The sequence below is a fragment of the Trachemys scripta genome, chromosome 2, assembly GCF_013100865.1.
Source record: "Trachemys scripta elegans isolate TJP31775 chromosome 2, CAS_Tse_1.0, whole genome shotgun sequence".
In the NCBI taxonomy this organism is placed as follows: Eukaryota; Metazoa; Chordata; order Testudines; family Emydidae; genus Trachemys; species Trachemys scripta.
Genome location: NC_048299.1, coordinates 120,357,985 through 120,381,444, shown reverse-complemented (window position 1 = coordinate 120,381,444; position 23,460 = coordinate 120,357,985). Strand labels below are relative to the sequence as shown.

Below are 23,460 nucleotides of genomic sequence, written 5' to 3'. Positions count from 1 at the left end.
GGGGTTACATACACATTATATACACCTTAGGTCTGATCTTGAATAGATTATCACTAAAATCATAAGACCAACTAACTTTTTTCCCTGACCTGTTGAGATCAATGGAAGTCTTTCCATTCACTTGAGTGAGCTTTGGATCAAGCTTCTAATGCCCAGGATCCTCTATGAAGAGGTTATCTGATTGTATGGCAAATATCCTATTATTGAGTGTATTGTATTGTTTTCATAACTGTATTTGTACATATGACACAAACATCTGCTTGTAAATTTTCATAAAGAAAAATATCAATCCCCCACTGCCACCCTAATTCCCTCCTGTCTCCCATAACCTCCTTCTGTATTCATTCCATTTGTATTCCCAGTTTTAAACCCCCAAATCAAATACCAAATAACTGATCTGCTTTATTGAATCTCCCCTTGAATACTAGGTATACCTTTTGCGGATCAAAGACTACTTACTCTGCCAACTGGACCCCTCAGATCAATTCCTTTTCATGAGATCAGCATGGGACGTGCATTGTTTTCTATTTTGCTTTTAAGGAATTACAGCTTGGACTCACTGTCATATCAAGAATCCAAGTTTGGCCTATCAGTGGTATTTTGGCGTCCCAAACCCCTTTTTATGTTACGAATATTCCCATTCTCTTGCATTTTATGTACATAATTTTGGATGGAGAGAACATTTTTATAGTTTCGTGTCTGACTATTACTTGCTATTTGATGTCACACTGTTTGAGATTTGTAGACACCATTGCTGGTCTTCCTACTTAAAATAATAATTCCATAGACACCCCAGAGTTTCCTTGGAAAAAAGAAAATTACTTATCGTAATTCTTATTCTTAGAAGATATATTGGTTACTATGTGCTCAAGCCTGCAATATGCCCTTGACTCCCTAGGCTGGCAGGAGACTGAGCGGGGCCGGTAGCAGAGGCCCTGGCTGGCAAAGGGCCAGCGGCCGGAACCCCAGATCGTCAGCAGGCTGAGCAGGGCCGGCGGCCTGGACCCCAGACCAGCAGCGGGCTGAGCTGCTCAGCCCGCTGCCGGTCTGGGGTTCCATCTGCCGGCTCCTGCCAACTAGGGTCCCAGCTGCCAGCCCCGTTCAGTCTGCTCAGCCCACTGCCAGACGGGGTCCCGGCTGCCGGATCCGCTCAGCCTCCTGGCGGCCTGGGTGAACGGAACCCCAGGCCAGCAGGAGGCTGAGCGGGGCCAGTGGCTGGGACCCCGACTGGCAAGGGGCTGGCAGCCGGAATCCCAGACTGGCAGCGGGCTGAGCGGGGCCAGCGACTGGGACCTCAGCCCGCTGCCAGCCGGGGTCCCAGCTGCCGGCTCCGCTCAGCCTCCTGCTGGCCTGGGTGAACGGAACCCCAGGCCGGTGAACGGAACCCCAGACCGTTCACCCAGGCCGGCAGGCTGAGCAGGGCTGGCGGCTGGGACCCCGGCTGGCAGGAGCCGGCCCTGCTCAGCCCACTGCCAGCTGAGTAAACGGAACCCAGGTCAGCAGCAGGCTCAATGGTGGCTGGGACCCGCAGCCTGCCATTTAAAAAAAAAAAAAAAAAAAAAAGCTCGTCTTGCATCTTTGTTAACATGGCTGCCATAGGTTGAGGACTCTGTTCTAGTGTATACTGTGTATACTGTACTTTATGGTAATTTTCACTATACGCAATTTTCCTCTTACGCGGTGACTTTAGAACCTAATCCCCGCGTAAGATGTGACTCCACTGTAGTGTAAAAAAAAATTGGGGGGCACCGCTTTTTTGGCACCCCCAAATCTTGGCACTCTAGGCAGCCGCCTAGTTCCCTAAGTGGTTACAGCAGCCCTGGGAGCAGGATTCACTTTAGCTCCCCTTTCTGTCACAGACAGCCTAAAACAAGGAGACATCCTTCAGCGGGCCTCTCCCTGGTTTCTCAGGCAGTGGGGAGTGTGTCTAAAGAGAGCCAGAATACATCCAGTATCACCTGGACCCAGAACTGTGCAAGGGAACCGCACCACACTCTCTCTCTCTCTCTCTCTCTCTCTCTCTCTCTCCCTCCCTCCCTACCTCCATGGGGGAATAGGACCTAGGTGGTGCTCCTCTGAAGAGAAGAGCCAGCCATACATTACAACCTGTAAGAGCAGAAGCAACCAAAGCAGATATCGCCGAACACAGAAAGCTTCCTACGGTTCTGGCTGAACATTCTCTGCCCTGTGCTGATTGGCTGGTCACTCTAACCCTCTCCTCCTAATTTATTCAATGGTATTGCATTTATCAATGTACATATGTGGTAGGTAAATGCTGCATTTATCTCTTATCTTGTATACTAGGTGAATTATAATTCTTTATTATTTCAGGAAAGATTTAAAGTTTGTCAGTGATATTGAGAAGGAAATGAGAACACTCGTGGAAGCTGTAAATAAGGTTGGTGGCTAAAGAATTTGCTTTATATAGCGTGGTCATTTAAAAGAAATAGTGCATTTATTGGAGTCGATGTTAATGACACCATTGCTTCAACTTCCAACCATTGAATTTTAGACAAATTCAAGCTAGAAATAAAGTGCAAATTTTTAACAGTGAGGGTAATTAACCCATGGAATAATTTACCAAGGGATGTGGTGGATTCTCAATCACTTGAAGTCTTTTAAATAAAGATTGGATATGTTTTTAAAGATGCTGTAGTGCAACCAGAAGTTATGAGCTTGATGCAGGGATCACTGGGTGAGATTCTTTGGCTTGTGTTATGCAGGAGGTCAGACTACATTATCATAATGGTTGCTTCTGGCTTTAAATATCCATGAATTTTAATATAATTTTTGTGAGAGAAATAATCAGGTAACGATAATTGTATATCTTCATTTCAATAAATATGAGTATTAGACTCTTTGACTTTGTTTTTCATGGTTACAACTGAATTTTGCTCTTTCAGCAAGTTTTTATCAAAATTCAAATATATTTCATGTTGCTTATTTGCAATATTGAACTGTATGTTATTTCCTAATGCTAAATTTAATTAAAGTAATCTAATAATTTCTTTGTTTCAGTATGTAAAGCCTTTTTTCTAAATTCTGAAACGTTTTGGTGATATTTTGTCTCATCTTTACTTGACATTTGGAAAATAATGTTATTTAACAGAATGTTTGTTGTTTTTATGCCAAAAGAAGATGAATAGTGTAGCAGAGACAAACAAGTACCTTTAGTTCAATCTCTCTGAAAATGCCCTATCTGCTGTTACTGAAATTCTTCTTTGAGTGATTGCGCCCGAGGAACAAATATTTAATAATGGGCTCTTCAGTCTATCAGAGAAAGATATAACATGATAAAATGGTTGAAGCTAGACAAATTCAGACTAAAAATAAGGCCTGGTCTACACTTGGGGAGCGGGGGGTTTCATCTAAGTCGCGCAACTTCATAACTTAGATCTACTTCTAAGTCGACATACTTAGATCTACTTACCGCGGTGTCTTCACTGTGATAAGTCGACTGCTGACGCCCCTCCGTCGACTCCACCTGCGCCTCTCGCTCCGGTGGAGCACCGGGCAGTCGATTGATCACGTCTTCACTAGACGCGATAAATCGACCCCCTGCTGGATTGATCACTGCAGAGCTAAGTGTAGACATGCCCTAAGGCTTGAATTCTTAACAATGAGAGTAAGTAACCATTGGAACCATTGGTTGTGGGGAGGGATAGCTCAGTGGTTTGAGCATTGGCCTGCTAAACCCAGGGTCTTGAGGGGGCCACTTAGAGATCTGGGGCAAAATCAGTACTTGATCCTGCTAGTGAAGGCAGGGGGCTGGACTCAATGACCTTTCAGGATCCCTTCTAGTTCTATAAGATAGGTATATCTCCATATATTTATTTTTTTTTTTAAAGAAACAATTTACCAAGCTTCATGATGGATTCCCCATCACTGATAATTTTTAAATCTAGACTGGATATGTTTCTAAAAGCTAGGAATTATTTTCTAACAGCTAGAGATCATTTTGGGGAAGTTCTATGGCCTGTGTTATAAAGAAGATCAGACTAGATGATTACAATGGTCCCTTCTGGCCATGGAATCATAGAAGATTAAGGTTGGAAGAGACTTCAAGAGGTCATCTCCAACCCCCTGCTCAAAGCAGGACCAACCCCAACTAAATCATCACAGCTAGGGCTTTGTCAAATCGGGCCTTAAAAACCTTTAAGGATGGAGATTCCACCACCTCCCTAGGTAACCCATTCCAGTGCTTCACCACCCTCCTAGTGAAAAAGTTTTTTCTAATATCCAACCTAGACCTGCCTGTGACGTTCCCCTCTGGTATTGTCTGGATCAGTGATCTGTTAGGTCACTCCAATCCTTGACTCTGGGAGCCAGCCTTACCCTGCTCTGCTGTGAGAACCCCCCACTTCTGGGCTGTTCACGCACAGCCTCTGGCATGTAAGCTGCTTCTTGGATTATGCAACTGAATGACACTAGCCAATATCTCCGGTCCCAGACCCAACCCTAGGAACCTCAGTCTTGCAGTGTCCACTTATGCCCACTGGACGCTGCAAGCTTATGAGTTTGTCAATTTAACAAAGAAATTGATATGCACCAGGCTTGTTATCCCCAGGGGAGTCTCTGTCACACTTCAAACCAAACGCACTGCTTCAGGTAGAATAGAATTATTAACTATAAAGACAGATTTTAAGTGATTATAAGTCAAAACGTAAGTCAGATTTGGTCTAAAAAGGCAAAACGCATTCTAAGCTGATCTTAACACCTTCAATGCCCTTACAAACTTAGATGCTTCTCACCACAGACTGGGTGGTTGCTCTGCAGCCAGGCTCTCTCCTTTGATCAGCGCTTCAGTCGCTTGGTGGTGGTGTCTGTAGATGTAGTTGGAAGAGAGAGGAAGAGCATGGCAAACGTTTCTCCCTTTTATCATGTTCTTTCTTCCCTTTTTGTTTTGCCTGCCCCCCTTCAAAGTCAGGTGAGCATTACCTCATCGCAATTCCAAACTGACCAAAGGAAGGGGGGATGACTCCCTCGAGAGTCCAACAGATTCTTTTGTTGCTGCTAGGCCAGCATCCTTTGTTCCTGTGAGGCTGGGCTGGGTTTGTCCCATACATGCCCTGATGAGGTGTGAACTGCCTCTCAGCTCTTGGAGAGTTTTTGCCTGGGCTTATTTTAAACCATGAGGATACATTTTCAGCCTCATAATTTCATGTATGTAGTTATAACCTTACTATAACATTACTGTAACAACAATGCTCAGTGCATCATGAGCCTTCCAAAGACACCCGACATGACAAACTTTGCATTGGATACCACGCCATCATTTTACAATGATGAACATGGAGGTGCTGGGTGTTCCCCCGGGTACAGAGCATCACACCTCCCCTCTTAGTTTACTGCAAGAGGATTAGTCACTGACTAGCTCAAAGGCAGTTTGTGTTATAGTTCTCTTGGCATCCAACCATTAAGGCCATGAGGCAGCATGCCTCAGTTTCCCCATTCACATGCAGCAAACAAAGTTTTTTTTATGGTTTCTTTGCTGTAATAAGCTTTAAACCTGTTTACAGGTATTAATTGAAAAGTAGCATTATCATAAGGTTTAACATCCGTGTCAAAATTCTTATCCCCAAAACTTAACATTAAGACCAAAATTTTTGTTTCAGATGTGCGTTTACGAGTATCTTTGATACCACGCCCTCTGTTCAGATATTCTAGTTTGAAGTTAGTTTGTTCATTATCCATGGTGTCCTTTGACTCTCTCCCATGTAATCAGTCATTGGCTTTTCTTTCCCTCCAGTGTTCCCCTCTGTGTGGGCTCTTAATTTAATCATGTTTCTGGAATTTTGGTGCCTCAGGGTCTGGCAAGATAGGTGTTCGGGGGGATCCTGCCCATTGGCTGGCCCTTTGGGGAGCGGTCTCCCAACCCCAGGACTGTAAATATACAGAAAATCCAGCTCCCTTTTTGGGGTTACCTTGTGTTTCCCCTTCCCAGCACCGAGTCCTTCCCTGCCCCGTAGAGGGGTGATCTGTGCCCTCTGGGCTAGGTGTATTTACCCTTTGATTAGATTCACCTTTTCCCAGCAGCTTTCCCATAACTGCTCTTTGCATCTCACCAGCCTGGGGGAAACACCCCCTTCTCTGTCAGTTGGGTCATTTGGCAAACTGCCACCTGGCAATTTCCTGGTCCCAACTCCTCTGTTTCCACAGGCATTGGAGCTGCATCTTGATTTAAAGAGACACAGTTACTTTCCAAAAACTTATCAGAAATAGCATCCTGAAAAATTGGGACCTGGATTAGGGTACCCTCTGCCACCCCTTTCTCTGTCCCTGAGAAGTCAGCTGTATGACTGCTCCCCTCCAGGAGGTCAGTTACACAGTTCCTTCTCAAAACCTGGGTCACAGGCTGAGTGCCTGGGTGCACAGATGCTGACCCAGCCATCCTCCTAGTGTCCTGGGCATCCTGCCCCACGTGACTAGTAAGGAGACATTCCTGTACCCCCACTATTCCTTCCCCACTTTCCTCCTCTGGGCCCCCTCCTAAGACACATTTCTCTGTGCTCCCTAGGAAGGGTTCTGTCTCTTGTTCAGCTGCAGAATTCTGACAGCTAACAACTGGGACAGTTTCCTTAATCACTGACAACACCTCTCCTGCGCCCGAGGACATGTTGCCTTCTTCTGAAAAGGAGCTAGTCTCAGCCCCTCCCATGCTTGGAAGCACCATGCTTCCCTGTGTTAGAGTCACAAGAATCCTTACGCACCTCACTGTTTTCTGAGATTCCCTACCCCTTTTCTGGGCTCTCCTCTGGGACACGTTTCTCTTTGCTTCCTAGAGCCAGGTTTGTCTCTGGTTCAACTGCGACCTGCTGGCAGCTAACAACCTGGACAGTTCTCTCTCTGGCAGGCATTACAACATAATTGTCTAAACATCTCTTCCAAGGATTCGATTCTCATTAGCTATGAAATTGCTCTACCTCATCTTTATATAGAAATGGAAATTTGTGGATTGAACAGTTTGATTTGAATGCTTCCTAGATTATTAGGAATTGAAGGTTGTGCAATACTGTGTTAATTTTGTTAATTTAACTTAATTTTGCCTAGATTTGCACTAGTGTTTGGCTGTGTCCTCAGATTTATCGTAATACTTTGCCCATTATTTGAAAAACAGGTATCTCTGCTAGTACTTAATGATTTAGACAAGAATTTTTACATCACTTGTAAAGCACACCACTTTTCAATGTGTAATCTATATGCTAATTAGGCACTTGCACTTGTAAATTACAGTTACTAAAATACATTTCAGAAGATGTCTGTTCAACTGGGTAATTTTTTGTTTACCTTAAACTAAAAGCTAATTTATTTGCCTATTTCCCGTTGACTCAGTATTGTTTTATCAGATGCCAACATTGCTATATTTTGTGAAAGGGATATAACCAACAGGGATATGGCAAATCCTCTTTATATGCAGCATATAAATTGAAAAACCAAAATAAATAAAAATTGTCCAATATAATGCCAAGTCTACAGTTATCTTCCAATTTGTTGTTCTAGCCCTGCACGGATATGGAATATGGTTTTAAAAAAACAAAAAAGATTTTTGTCAAACTATGCGTGGTCTCCTCATGCGTTTTCAAAATCTAAAAATTGTAGCTGTGCAAACCAGTGTAGAGAGTGTGTGTGTTTGTGTAGATTATGTGAATTAATAGGAATTTAGTATGCACATGGTTTTCATCAACAGTATCTAGTTCTCACTGTACTTGCAAACTGATTTTGTCTCTGTTAGGGAAGTCTAGACAATGAATCATATATTGTAATCTTGTCTACGAAAACAATCATAAACATACCATTTATTTTTCTCTTAAATTCAGGGCAAGCATTCAAAAAAGAGTCACTGTTATCCACCCATGAACAGAGATCACCGCAGAATCATCCATGAGTTAGCTCAAATTTATGGCATTGAGAGTGTGAGCTATGACAATGAACCAAAGCGTAATGTTGTTATCACTGCAGTGAAGTATGTTATATTAATCGTATTTATTTTAGTTTTTGAAGTAATTAACATCCATTCAGTAGATTTGAATGTTGTGTTTTCTATATTTTGTTCTGAGTTTACTTTATTTACAACTTGCAAAATACATCCTTTATACTTCGTAAGTTCTATAGAAGCAGCTTTTAAATGGTTGGGGTGGAGGGAATGCATAATCTCACACGATTGTATTTCCATCAGTTTGGGGGTATTTCTTCTGATTTCACCTCAGTCTCCCATTTTTAAATATGACAGGACTGTCCAATTATAGTTCCTTTGATTCCAAGCTGGGTTTTTTCTGGTCACAAGAGGTTGCTGCTCTCTCTGCTGCTGAGTAATCCACAAGCATGAACTCCTGCTCCTGATGATGATCACTTCCTCTCTTGCCAGCTTCCCCACAGTCTGTTTTACCTCTTCAAGAGAAAGGGAAGAGGCATCAGCTAGATGCAGGGAGGAATGGGAGGAACTTTTAATGGGGGCAAAAAGAAGGGAAGTCTTAAGGTGAAAAGTGAGGGGGAGCAACACCTGAGAGGGACTAGGACAGGGGTCGGCAACCTTTCAGAAGTGCTGTGCCGATTCTTCATTTATTCACTCTGATTTAAGGTTTCGCGTGCCAGTAATACATTTTAATGTTTTTAGAAGGTCTCTTTCTATAAGTCTATAATATATAACTAAACTATTGTTGTATGTAAAGTAAGTAAGGTTTTTAAAACGTTAAGAAGCTTCATTTAAAATTAAATTAAAATGCAGAGCCCCCCGGACCGGTGGCCAGGACCCAGGCACTGTGAGTGCCACTGAAAATCAGCTTGCGTGCTGCCTTTGGCATGCATGCCATAGGTTGCCTATCCCTGGACTAGGATCAGAGAAAGGGAGAGAAATTGAGTGAAAAAGAAAAGGGAGATGCCTCATAAAGATGCCAGAGAAGGGATCAGGCCAACTGATCATTGCCAATCACTCTGGAAGTGGATAGCCAGGTCGTTAAAGTTTCTAGTGCAGGGGAAACCAAGCCCTGTTCATGGGAAATGTTTGGTTGGTTTTGGTTTTGTTTTGGTTTGTTTTTTTTGTGGATGAGTTACCTCCATAGGTTTAGGGAAGCATCTGTATTTTAGGATATTTATCAAACACTCAACCTTTAGGGTTTCCTCATCACTGGCTTTACAAGGATTTTTGCTGCTCATATGCTTTTGCATTGTTACATTATTTGAACAAATCATCAGTTTCTGATTCAAAATCATAATGCTATATATGAGGTAGAGACTGTATATTGTAGTGGGCTTTTGGTCTAGTAGCAGAGCCTGAAAATTTATATTTAAAAAAAGAAAACTAAAATTCACAATAATTCACAATCTTATTTGGAGAACTGATTGAAAATATGAATGTTGATTTTTTAATTAAGGCAGGGATTGAGTGATAAGATGCATTTTCTTGCTTGTCTGGCAGTGTGAAATTTCGGAACTTTAGAATTCTCAAGGCATTGGCAAAAAAAAAAAAAAGAGTAAGAGAATGTGAGGTAGGTGACCCTGAGTTCAGAACTCTTGTAATTGATAACCAGTGTGCGCGCATACACAAACACACTTAACAATAAGAAAAATTTTCCTTATCCCTATTGTCAACAGATTTCTGAACCATTTCCAATTTTTCTGCTATGCCAGATGGACCATTTTGAAATGAATCTGAAGTCGCATTTAAAAGAAGGATATGATGTGATTAATAAGAATATTTTGATATTTTTTCATGCACAACAAATCCACGTGTCTGGAGGATTGATTCTGCTCTCTCTTTATGAGCATGGGAAAATATGTCTCAGGCTCAGTTTCCTGTCTCTGTCTCTCCAGAAGCACTTCTCTGTATGTTTCTCCTGTGAGCTCTGAGGGAAGGCCACAGACCTTTACAGGTTTGTGACAGTTGTAGTTTTTCCTCACCTTGTCCCCCAGAACCTCCAGACCTCAGAGAGGAGAAGTTGATTGTAGTCAGCATTGCTGACTGCTGCAAGCCTGTGACTGTTACCTCTGACAGAATAGCTCTACAGCCATTCGTCACCCCAACCTGGAGTCAACAGTGACCAGTGGAAAAAGAGGCAGTTCTTAAATCATAAGTGAACAAGCTATTAGAGGCTCCGCCCTTGAGGGTATCCACATACTGACAGAGTTGAATTTCGCAGCTTGACAATGGTCGCTTGAGACTATGGATCAACGGTCAATGGGGCTGAGCTACGTTAGGGACTGTGGGGCATCTGGCCAGACACTGGCCAAAGAGAGTCCACCCTGCCCCTGTGCCTTTGGATGTGCAAACTATGCCTACCATAATGGTCCCCCCAATCCAAGCTTCTCCTTTGTAACCCTAGTCACATTATCTTACAAAGACCGTCTAGAACTGCTTGTCCATATCTCTTTCTCTGTTTGAGTATCTAAATATATTTAGCTGCAGCCTGTTTTCTCTCCTCTGTTCCAACATAGTTAGGAGACTCCTCTGGGATGCAGACATTATTTTCAGGTTTGGCCTACTTCAAGCAACATTTGAATGAGCTTTTGGGACAGGTCTTTTGGACACAATTGTCAGTGAAGCTGCAGGTCAGAGAGAGTTGCACATGCTTCAGGAAAAGATGATAAAATGCTTCTACATTAGACATAAGAGAGACAGCCAAGGTAATTCTCATAGTTCCTTATTGGCCTTGCAGACCCTGGCTCTAGGAGATGTCTGTATGTCCTCCCTGGCAACTACCCACAAATAATTTCTGCTGATACAAAGTCAGGATCCAGGCAGGCTTCAGACTGCCTTTTAGAATTTGAGTGGATGAAACTCTATGACTTAAATCAACTAGTAGATGTTAAATTTCAATCCAGGAAGGATTCTATAACTACACTTTTATAGCTACAACTGGAAAATCTTCAGACACCACTGTTCTCAATTTAATGTTAAGTCAATTTCAGCCTAAACCTGCTTGTGCTTCCTGCTTCATGACTTAAATAAAGGTCATACCACTTCATAGGTTCAGTTAGAGCTTTTTGAGTACCCATAGGTACTCAGCAGCACCTCATATTTCATGATTCATCAAGACAGTAAGGAAGTTTCTTTGTTCTGTTGAATTTTCTGTTAGCAGGATGCCTAACTTAGCTCTGGAATAATTGATGGAGCAGCCCTTTTGAAGCTGGCCTCTACATTCTTGTATTTCCTTTCTCTTATAGTTGCCTTTCTAATCACAACCATTTCTTTTAGGATGATTAGTGAATTAAATTCATTGTCTATTAAAAATTCCTTTTTTCTCCAGAGATGATGCTCTGCACCACCCCAGACTTCCTATTTAAGGAGCTTCTTTTGTCTTATCACTTCAATCAATACATCACTTTTTACGTTTTGTTTTTTATTAAACCTACTCATCCTCATGATATTAGATGCCATCATCTGGATGTTTGCATATCAATCAAATCCTAATTAAACAGGATTAATTGTTGCTTTATAATGGCAAAAATCACAGGTCTGAAGTCTTTAAAAAAACAAAATTGTCAATGGATTGTCAGTGGATCCTGGCAGCTATATCAGAAGCATATAAGTAAGCCAAAAAAACTCCTTCTGAAAGCCTCGGCACATTCAGTGATGTCTGCATCCGCATTTTAGGCAAAAATAAAGTTTCTTATGAGGAAGTCTGCAGAGGGACCACTTGGAAATCTCTGTTCCTTCACCAGACATGACTACAAAGTGGATGTTGCATTTTCATCAGATACTGCTTTTGATCTATAGGTACCATCCACTGTTTTTCTTTTCTACTGTCTCAGCTCTGCTGTCCCTCCCTTTTTTCTGGTCATATTGCTTGCCTGCTTTCCAATCGTCCTCCAGTGTAGTATATATGAGAATAGACAGTTTACTCATGCTTCTCATAACAGGAAATTCACTAGTCTGTTTTTTTCCCACCCTTGTATATACATGTGTATAATCCTTTGGGATTGTCACCTAACGTGCTGGAATTACCTCTGAGCCCATTTTCCGTGCTAGCTTCGGACTTCAGAACCCTGCCTTGTTGTGCCAGACACGCAAGCCTGCTGCAACACAGACCCAGGTCTGCTCCACGCCCCCAAAGCTGCAGACTTTAACCAAAAATTGCTCAGCAGGTCACCTATCTCCAGCACTCAGACACCCGGTTCCCAATGGGATCCAAACCCCAAATAAATCCGTTTTACTCTGTATAAAGCTTATACATGGTCAACTCTTAAATTGTCCGCTCTCTATAACACTGATAGAGAGAGATGCACATATGGAGTACAACATCAGACCCTCCTCCTGAACTTACTGCCGGAGTCTTGGACGCTGTACGTGGCAGAGGCAGTACATGTAAAATCCCTGTTCGTCTCTGGTCACACCCCCTTCTAGTACCTTTAAACCTTATGATGTCATTCATAGGTGTCCTAGCAAGGTTCGGGGTTCCTGGTTGCTGGGTGCCTGAAAACATGATGGGGTGTAGTATTGCTAACAGAATGCATCTGCATTGTCTGTTAAAGTGTAGGTGTCTTGGCATTTAGCCACCAATGCCATGAGGTGGTGTGTCTCAGTTTCCCCTCCCACACAGCAGTGTAGGCCTGTTATGCTTTTGCTGCTGTGCCAAGCTTCCAGCCTGTTTACAGGTATAAGCTGAAAAGCAACATGCTTGTGGAACTGTCTTGTCACTATCCCTAGAATGTACAAAAGCTTTCCCCACAAATCAGGTATGTTACACATCTTCAAAGGGTTTGTTATTAGCATCAACTCCTATAGCATTGACCCGTAGATGAAGTAGCCAAAGACACAAGATAACCAGCAAATCTATGGACAGGCTCTGTTCACACAGTTCAGCTTGTTCAGCATCCGTTGCATTTCCCAACCCCTTTGTGTACCATGGTAGGGGTTTAGACACAGAGTCTCCTGTCTCTTTGGAGAAGGCTTTCAATTCAGGCATATGTTTGAGAATTTGGCAAGGAAAGGGTGCACTGCAACCATGCCTGCCCTTGGCCCCTCCCTCTGGAATCTCTTTGTGTTAGACCTCACCCGCTTGCGAAGTTTCCCAAATGGAAAGTTTTTCTTCCTCCTGCCTTGAAGAGACAGTTTTATTTCTTACAAGTGTAGCAGGAAAAACATCTTTCAATGGAGTGCTTTGGATTGGTAGGATCCCCTCGGTCACCCGACTCTCTGTTCCCAAAAGGTCAGCTGGGTGGACTCTCCCCTCCAGGAGATTTGACCCCCAGTCTTTCCTTAAAACCTGATCCACAGGTGAAGGGTCTGGCATTTCAGATGCAGATCCTTCACCCTTCTCCTGGGGAAATGCCTTCCTACAAAAGGTGGGCAGACCCGCCTGTCCCCCCTCACCTTCCATCTGGACTTCCCTTTCTGGGTTCCCCTCTGAGGCAGACACTCCTATGTCCCCCAAAAGGGAAGGTGACCCTGATCCAGCTGTGGGCTCATAGCTACCAGCTATGACAGACCCTTCACTGACCAGCAAAATCCCCCCTCTTTCACTCAGGTTGGGCTTGCTTCCAGCTACAGAGCCCTTGGGGTCTGTTCCCACTGCAGTGGTCATCAGGACCCCAACTTCCATCTCCGCGCACACTAGGGCCAGGTCTGTCCCCTACTGAACTACATCTTGTTGGCCGTCAGCATCTGGGAAGGCCTCCCTGTTACATCCCCCTCCCCCAGGGAGATGATCACAGGACAGAAGCTGGCTCTATCCAGCCCTTCCCGCGGGGACCTGCTTTGAGCCCCAGGGTTACAGGAACTGGCCTCGACCCTCCCTGCCCCCAACGGCCCATTTTCCACTGCTGCAGTGTAATTAAAGAGACACACTCCTATTTCCCCAGCACCACATGTGACTTCACCCTCCCCTCTGGGGCTTTCAGCACAAGATTCCTTCTTGCTGCTATAACAAACCCTGGGACAGATTCTGCCACATCAAAAAAGTCATTCCCCAGTAGAAACGGTGCAAAGTTGTGTGCCACCGCTGCAAATCAGTTCAGCCTGCAAATCACCAGTTTCCATATATACCTTGGCTAAAGGTGCCAGGACCTTATAACCTCCCACCAATTCTAATTCTGCCATTCTTCCTGGTAACAAATCCTTCTCCTGGATTCACAGAAATTTCTGCATCAGTATCTCTCCAACCTTGGAGCACTTTGGCATTAAGCTTAACAGCATGCATATGTCCCCTGCTTGATTGTGTAGAAGCAACCTTTACAAATCCCGTGTGGTAAGACACAGTAGCCTGGGATACACTGTGCTCTGAGATGCAGCAGCTTCATGTGTTACCTGGTGCCTGTTCCCACTCAGCCAAGGACATTTATTCCTTAGATGCTCAGTGGACTTCCAATGATAGCATCTTCTTGGCTCCTCTGTTTGTACAGGAGACTTGGGATGAGTAACAGGGGAATGGGGAGGTGAATGCCCAGTCTCCTTTTTCCCAGGGGTAAAAAGGTGATTCTGCTTTCCACCAACCCTGTACCCCTCTGCCAGTGGTTTATGTTTAATTGCAGCTTATGATTGCTCATAAGAGTCTGCAAGCCCACTAATTCACCCACTGCATACATCTTTTTGTCCCACAAATACTGTTTTACATCATCACTGCACATATTCAGGAACTGTTCCTGAGTAACCAAATCACACATTTCTTCAAAGCTTGTAATGTGTTTTCCCTTCACCCACTTGTCTAACAAATTTCTCATTTCATTTACATAGGCCACATTACTTAATCCAGATCCCCTCTTAAGACTCCTGAATTTAACCCTGTAGGTTTCAGCTGCAATCTGGAACTGATTTCAAAACCAGTTCCTTAAATTTACCATAGTTTGAAACATCAGCAACAGGCATCTTATTGAATATGTCCAGAGCTCTCCCAGTCAATTTTGCAACCATTTTTTGATCCTCGGGAATCACATGGAGAGTGCACAGTCTCTCAAAGGTAATGAAATACTCGGCAGTATCACTGGATTCATCATATGGTGGACATAACTGTTCCCATTTGTGGATTTTTGGGAAAGTGGAGCCAGCTGCTGAAGGGTTTTGTCTCTTCCACTCCATTACAGCCAGTTCCTGCTTCTGGGTCGCAATCTGGGCCTCAATTTCTTTGTTTTTTAACTCCAGGGCTAGCTGCCTCTCTTTCCTTCTCCTCCTGAGCAGCTTGTCGTGCTAACCTCTGGGCTTCAAGCTCTTTGTCTTTTAAGTCCAGGGCTTGCTGGTGTGCAGCCCTTTGTCTGGCTACTTCTGCCTCCACCGTTTCCCTGGCCGCAGCTGCTTCTTTGAGCCTCATTTGTGCCTGCCACATTTGAAACTCATGGTCCTTTGCCTTCTCTTCCACTTCCAGTCTGGCCAGCTCTAGTTTTGTAGCTGCCTCACTGGAAGTCATTTTCCTGCATTCTTGTGCTTATTTCCCTCACCCAAAATAAACAAACCGAAAATAACAAACCAGTAACCACTTTGTCTGTTCTCCAACCATGACACTCAAAACTCACTTAAAATCACTACCAGTGTCTCAAAGCAATCAGCTGTGCACAGATCCTGCTCGACTATGCCACTGTGACCGGTTCAGTCACAGAGACCCACTTGGGGCTGGCACCTGATGTGCTGGAATTATCTCTGAGCCCGTTTTCCCTGCTAGCCCGGGACTTCAGAACCCTGCCATGTTGAACCAGACACACTAGCCTGCTGCAACACAGACCCAGGTCTGGTCAACGCCCCCAAAGCTGCAGAAGTTAACCAAAAACTGCTCAGTAGGTCACCTATCTCTAGCACCCAGACACCCAGTTCCCAATGGGATCCAAATCCCAAATAAATCCATTTTACTTGGCATAAAGCTTATACAGGGTAAACTCATAAATTATCTGCCCTCTATAACACTGATAGAGAGATATGCACAGCTATTTGCTCCCCAGGTATTAATCACTTGCTCTGGGTTTACTAATAAACAAATGTGATTTTATTAAGTATTAAAAGTAGGATTTAAGTGGTTTCAAGTAATAACACACAGAACAAAGTAAGTCACCAAGCAAATTAAAGCAAAAACACTCAAGTCTAAGCCTAATACATTAAGAAACTGATTACAGGTAAAAACAACAAGGAGTCTGGTGGCACCTTAAAGACTAACAGATTTATTTGGGCACAAGGTTTCATAGGTAAAAACCTCACTTCTTCGGATGCATAGAGTGAAAGTTACAGATGCAGGCATTATATACTGACACATGGAGAGCAGGGAGTTACTTCGCAAGTGGAGAACCATTGTTGACAGGGCCAATTCAATCAGGGTGGATGTAGTCCACTCCCAATAATGGATGAGGAGGTGTCAATTCCAGGAGAGGAAAAGCTGCTTCTGTAATGAGCCAGCCACTCCCAGTCCCTATTCATGCCCAGATTAATGGTGTTAAATTTGCAAGTGAATTTTAGTTCTGCTGTTTCTCTTTGAAGTCTGTTTCTGAAGTTTTTTTGTTCAATGATAGTGACTTTTAAATCTGTAATAGAATGACCAGTGAGATTGAAGTGTTCACTTACTGGCATATGTATGTTACCATTCCTGATGTCCGATTTGTGTCCATTTACTCTTTTGTGGAGGGACTGTCCGGTTTGGCCAATGTACATGGCAGAGGGGCATTGCTGGCACATGATGGCATATATAACATTAGTGGATGTGCAGGTGAATGAGCCCTTGATGGTGTGGCTGATGTGGTTGGGTCCTCTGATGGTGTCGCCAGAGTAGATATGAGGACAGAGTAGGCAACGAGGTTTGCTACAGGGATTGGTTCCTGGGTTGGTGTTTCTGTGGTGTGGTGTGTAGTTGCTGGTGAGTATTTGCTTCAGGTTGGGGGGTTGTCTGTAAGCGATAACTGGCCTGCCTCCCAAGCTCTGTGGGAGTGAAGGATCATTTTCCAGGATAGGTTGTAGATCGTGGATAATGCGCTGGAGAGGTTTTAGCTGGGGGTTGTATGTGATGGCCAGTGGTGTTCTGTTATTGTCTTTGTTGGGCCTGTCCTGCAGTAGGTGATTTCTGGGTACCCATCTTGCTCTGTCAATCTGTTTCCTCACTTCCCCAGGTGGGTATTGTAGTTTTTACGAATTCTTGATAAAGATCTTGTAGGTGTTTGCCTCTGTCTGAGGGGTTGGAGCAAATTCGATTGTATCTTAGGGCTTTGCTGTAGACAATGGATCGTGTGATGTGTCTTGGATGGAAGCTGGAGGCATGTAGGTACGTATAGCGGTCAGTAGGTTTCCGGTATAGGGTGGTGTTTATGTGACCATCACTTATTTGCACTGTAGTGTCCAGAAAGTGGATCTCTTGTGTGGACTGGCCAGGCTGAGGTTGATGGTGGGGTGGAAATTGTTGAAGTCCAGGTGGAATTCTTCAAGGGCCTCCTTTCCGTGGGTCCATATGATGAAGATGTCATCAATGTAGCGCAAGTAGAGGCGGAGCACTAGGGAACGAGAGCTGAGGAAGCATTGTTCTAAGTCAGCCATAAAAACGTTGACATACTGTGGGGCCATGCGGGTACCCATAGCGGTGCCACTGACTTGAAGGTATAAGTTGTCCCCAAATCTGAAGTGGTTGTGGGTGAGGACAAAGTCACAAAGCTCAGCCACCAGGCGTGCTGTGGCCTCATTAGGGAAACTGTTCCTGACCGCTTGTAATCCATCCTCATGTGGAATATTGGTGTAAAGTGCTTCTGCATCCATGATGGCCAGGATGGTGTTTTCAGGAAGAACACCAATGCATTGTAGTTTCCTCAGGAAGTCGGTGGTGTCTCGAAGATAGCTGGGAGTGCTGGTAGCATAGAGTCTGAGGGGAGAGTCCAAATAGCCAGATAATCCTGCTGTAAGAGTGCCAATGCCTGAGATGATGGGGCGTCCAGGGTTTCCGGGTTTATGCATCTTGGGTAGCAGATAGAATACCCCTGGTCGGGGTTCTGGGGGTGTGTCCATGTAGCTTTGTTCCCGTACTGTAACTTTCACTCTATGCATCCGAAGAAGTGAGGTTTTTACCCACGAAAGCTTATGCCCAAATAAATCTGTTAGTCTTTAAGGTGCCACCAGACTCCTTGTTGTCTTTGTAGATACAGACTAACACAGCTACCCGCTGATACTTGATTACATGTAAAATCTCACCCTCAGAGATGTTCCAATAAGCTTCTTTCACAGACTAGACTCCTTCCTAGTCTGGGCTCAATCCTTTCCCCTGGTACAGTCCTCGTTAGTTCCAGCGAACATCTTAGGTGGAAAGCAGGGGTGTTCTCATGATTGGCAGCCCCTTTGTTCTGTTCCACCCCCTTTTATAGCTTTGTCACAAGGCGGGAATCTTTTGTCTCTCTGGGTCCACACCCCTCCTTCTAAATAGAAAAGCACCAGGTTTAAAGATGGATTCGAGTATCAGGTGACATGTTCATGTCCTGTGAGACCCCAGCCTACATTCTTCCTGGGCTGGCTCACACAAACATAGGAAGGCTTGAAAGTAAACAGAGCCATTTACAACCAATTGTCCTAGTCAATGGAAGCCATCAAGATTCTAAACCACCATCAATGGCCCACACTTTGCATAATGACAATAGGATCTCAGAGTAATACTTTATATTTCTAGCTTCAGATACAAGAATGATACATGCATACCAATAGGATGACCACACTCAGTAGATTATAAGCTTTGTAAGCATACCTTACAATAGACCTTTTGCCTAAAGTATATTCCATTTGCATCATATTCATACTCATAAGCATATTTCCATAAAACATCTGGAGTGCAACGTCACAACATGTTTGTAGTTTTAGGGTTTAAGTGTTGTAAGTTTGGACTTTGATGCACTTTATAGGCTCACGCAAAGGGAGCAGTTCAAGCACCAATAAAGTTATGCAGGGAACTGTCTATGGGCTTTTATTATCCTAGTCAACCCCGAAAACTTCCAGACTAGTGGATATCTTCTTACATTAAGACATATAATAAGAAAAACAGTCTATTTCTTCTATTTACTGTCTCCATTGTTCAGTTTAAATGGGGGGGAGGGGGAGTATAGATTGTTTTAGGCAAAGAAGAAATGCTGGGCTGCTTTGAGTCACAGTGTGTCAGTTCTTCTAACACCTCAATATTGGATTTGCTGCGAGATAACACATTTGGACCTTCAAGTCTCAAACTGTCATTTATACCACATTTAACACTTAATTTTTGTCTTGATTTTTTTTAATATAGTGTATTATTTTTCTATTTAAACATGTAGACAATAACATCACAAATAATATTTGTTACCATTCTCATCCTCTAGAGGTAAATCCATTTGTCCAAGTAATACCCTAACATCTGTGCTAGAGAGGGAAATGCAGACAAGGCCTCCACCACCTATTCCTCACTACAGACAAACAGATAAGTAAGAACTTTTTAGTTATTTAAGTGTTTTTGCTAAGTTAATGTTTAATAAAGTGACAGTATGGGCCAGAGCCCTCACAATTTTGTCAGGGCATCTCAGTTTTGAATTGCCATACTCATGCTATTTTTATCTCTTAAACAGATTGCTAAATGTGACAATTTATGATGAAATGTATTATAATTCTAGGACATTCATTAGAGACTACCTATGCCACTCTGGTTTTTAATCAAGAGCAGTAGTGAACATTACATGAGTGTTTTTCTTGTGTTTACACTATGTGGCATATCATTTATTACCTTCGTGCAATAAACAATTTTTGAAAGATCTTGTATACCTTGATGCATTCTGAACATCAAAGAGCCTCTGAGGGGTAAAAAGCTAGAAATCAAGGGGATTTACTCAGTAAACATGTCTGCCCACATCATTGCAGCAGTTTTTTAAAAAATAGACAAATAGAATGTATGGGAGCAGTAGAAAGGGATAGAAGATCTCTTATATAAAAATGTAATTTATATGAATCTTGTGTCCAAGTTTGGTTGCCTCATCAAAAGAAATGTATAGAGTAAATTGGGGGAGGTGGGGGGGCAATGCATCAAAGCAGTGAAAAATCTTAGCTCTTTACCTAGTTACAGCTCACAAAATTGCAGAGACTATTTAACATGGAAAAGAGTTATTCAGAATTAAAATTTAACCGAACAGATCTTTCTCTCTACCTTTCTCATAATGAGCACAGGGGGTCACTCATTGAAATAAAATGGGAATAAATTTAGTGCCAGCAAAAATAAATACTGCCCTTATGCTATATAGTCAATCTGTGTAATTTATTGTTGCAAGAGGTAGACACGCATACTGTAGCTAAGACTGAATTATTTTATAACCATTTCTAACTATTCTTTGCAAACTAAGATATGGGTAATTAGTTCATGGCTTATAATGGTTGTCCGTGGGGGTCACTAAGTATTGTTTCCTCTATAATGGCCAAAGAGGGCAAAAGTGGGGACTTCACATTCCTTGGGTACTGACCGCTGCTGGGGCAAGCAAGATACCAGACTCCTTGGCTGTATGGTCTCATCTAACATATCAGCTCCTGTGTTTGTAAGACACGGTGGCCTTGAGTGTGCATAGGCTTTTAACATTCTGGGCTTCACAACCACAAATTATATTTGTTCAGTTTTGGCTCTCAAAATGTTTTGCTGAATCTGGATTTAAGATGATCGCACCCTTAAAAGGATATTGGGAAACCACAGGCTTCTGATGCAGGGAATGTCTTCTGTTCTAGATTTTGACAGTATCTAGCAGAATATGGGCTAATTCTGGTTGGTGATTTCAGGGACTACCAGAATACAAATGAATAACAATAATAGGCTGTTCATTCCTTGAGAAGATCCCGTTCATCAGAGTATAAACTAACAGATTCAAGATTAAAATCCAGTCTAAACCACCTGCAGGCATGCCTAAAACAAGACTCTTAAATCAATGCTTAGGAGCATATATAAAAGTAACCTGATTTTCAGTGGTGCTTGGCTCTTGCATCTCCCATTTACTTCAGTGGAATTCATTGGAAATTAGCACCTCCTGAAAAACCAGCCTGCTTATTTTTAATTTTAGGTGGCCAGGTTTGAAAATCTTTGCCTCTGGATTAAAATTATTTGTAAATAAAACATTCATTTAATATTTAAACATTGAAATTTTATTGGAAACAGAAGTTTTTGAAAGGTCTCATGTCACTGTCTTCAGATATATGCAGTGGTATTGTAGTCATGTTGGTCCCAGGATATTAGCAAGATAAGGTGGGTGAGGAAATATCTTTTATTGGACCATCTTCTGTTGGTGACAAGCTCAAAAGCTTGTCTCTCTCTCCAGCAGAACTTGGTCGAATAAAAGATATTTCCTCACCCACCTTGACTGTCTTCTGATGACAGTTAAATAGCATATTTGAATAATTATCTATACTAACAGTCGATGATTTCATTAATTTTTATCCTTTGTTTTTATATGTAGCTGAAACTTGATCTGCAACTATCCCTCATAGTCTTTTGCTTTTTTTGCATATATTTTTGAAAAGGACAATATTCAGAACATTGGCTCGTCTGTAACAAAGTTTTCATTTACAAAATAAACTACCTAAATATCAGTGTGTTGTAGATAAATTGCTTGTGGTATTCTACCTTAATATTAGAATGGCTGAATTGCTAATATTAAGATTTATGAAAAGCACGGTTAATAAAAGGTAGCTATTTGTTCAGTGGGCACTGAAATGTACATTAGAGAGAATAATTAAGATGTGATTTCTGTAAAACTTTAACAGCTTTCTAATGCCAGGTGTTTATTGATCTTGCTGTCCAGTGGCATAATATGCCATGAGATGTTATGGTGTTTTTATATCAGTGTGGTAGTTTGGGAAAGTCAGTGTGTTATCCTTGCTTATGTAACTGTATCTTTCATTTAACTGAGAATTGTGTTCTGTAATATTTTATGGTTTTAATTTCAGGAATAATGGAAACAGTGGCTTGCAGAAAACATTAAAAGTGGAGCCAGTGATTGACTACTTTGATGTCCAAGACTGAAATGATCTATCTTAAATTATTATTTAGAAAAATGGAGGTGAAGATACATATCTATCATGCAAGATGCTTTGTGGCTAATTAAATGATAAACTATTCAATATATTCAAAGTTTAAAATAGTAAAAAAGCACTGGTGAGTTAAGTGTATGAGAAACATAGCATTGACTAGAAATTTAACTAAAATTTGAGCTCTGAATATTGCAAGATAAGCTATTAAACGCCAAATTCTGACTTCAGATTGATGTGCACAGCTCTCATTGAATGCACTGAGAACTGCATGCATTCCTCAAAAGCCAGAATATGGCTGATCATTTATTATATCAATGAAACTGATCTTTTAAATTTGACTGCAAATTTTCAACTGCTCTGCATATTTTTACATAAGTTGCAGGTGCAGGTATTTTTCACCTCAGGCTGGTACATTTTTCTTCTCTGTTTGTTTGGAATCAAAGTATCTTTAATGAAGTGAAACTGCCTATCCATTAATTTATAGCTGAAAAAACTGGTAATTAAATTCTATTGGGGTACTTATATTAGTGGCAAACATTCCAAAGATTTATACTGAGGGATCCAACTGTATTGTTAAAAATGAACAAATCACAAATTGCTATAATATAATCCTAATGGATATATTTTCAAAGAGTTTTCATGTGATTTTAATCATTCCATTTCTACTGCAAACATATCTGAGTTATTCCCACATGGAATAAAACAAAAAATTTAGCTCAACTCTACAATACGTTACATATTCCCAGTGCTTAGGCACACTGACACCTGCTAATGAGGAGTACATCTTATGTTCACTAGCATTTGAGGATTTTGGTACTTTTCAGTTCTTGTTCTTGAGGTGGAAGAGGGAAAATGCCATTTGTTTGTTTGTGGGTTTTTATTAAGCAAAAGAATAATGGCTTAGTTTTCTTTGTGTTTTATTTAGTTTGTATATTTAAACCTTTAATTTAAATTAAAGGATTAAATTGAAAATGAAAAATATTTAATTCAAACGCTTGAACAGTTAGAACTCCACGTATGGCTTTGATGTTGCATAGAGATTGAATCATGTGTCTAGGATTGTTAAACTGATGACTTCACTAGTTTAAACTTTTCCTCTGTACAAGTAATGATCACATTACATTTTACATATATTATACTTTACACAATTCAGTAGCCAACACAATCTCCTAGATTTCAAATTGTTTCACATTAATGGGTGCCCTCATGAGGAAGGAGAGACCAGATCTTTAGCTGGTGTAAATTGTCATAGCTCCATTGACTTCACTTGAGCTACAACAATTTACCCAAGTTGAGGATCTGGCCCCTTATGCTAATAAGCTCCTTACTCCTCACACTATGCTCTGTCTGTCTCACCCCTCCTGACTGCATACAGCCCTAGAAGTTATTCCTTTGTGCAGCTCTTTGTGCTCAGGGGCAGCTTGTCTGCATGTCCCAGAGAGCTTATGGAACTTTGAGGGCCATTAGCCACAGAGGTTCATTTTGGGGTGGATATGTATCATAACATGTTGACTTAAGATAACTGTAATATTCTACATTGTCAAGATGTTATGGTTTTC

At 42.1% G+C, this 23,460-nt stretch overlaps 1 protein-coding gene across 1 annotated transcript in view; it reads left to right on the top strand.

The window, feature by feature from the left end:
• NFX1 (nuclear transcription factor, X-box binding 1) overlaps positions 1-22,894 on the top strand; it is a 196,391-nt gene extending 173,497 nt beyond the window's left edge. The window contains exons 21-24 of the mRNA XM_034761492.1: positions 2,332-2,398; positions 7,818-7,963; positions 19,225-19,326; positions 21,818-22,894. Of these exons, the coding sequence (XP_034617383.1) occupies positions 2,332-2,398; positions 7,818-7,963; positions 19,225-19,326; positions 21,818-21,893 (391 nt within the window). The 3' untranslated portion in view covers positions 21,894-22,894. The remainder of the gene's footprint in view (positions 1-2,331; positions 2,399-7,817; positions 7,964-19,224; positions 19,327-21,817) is intronic.
• Positions 22,895-23,460: the final 566 nt, after the last annotated feature.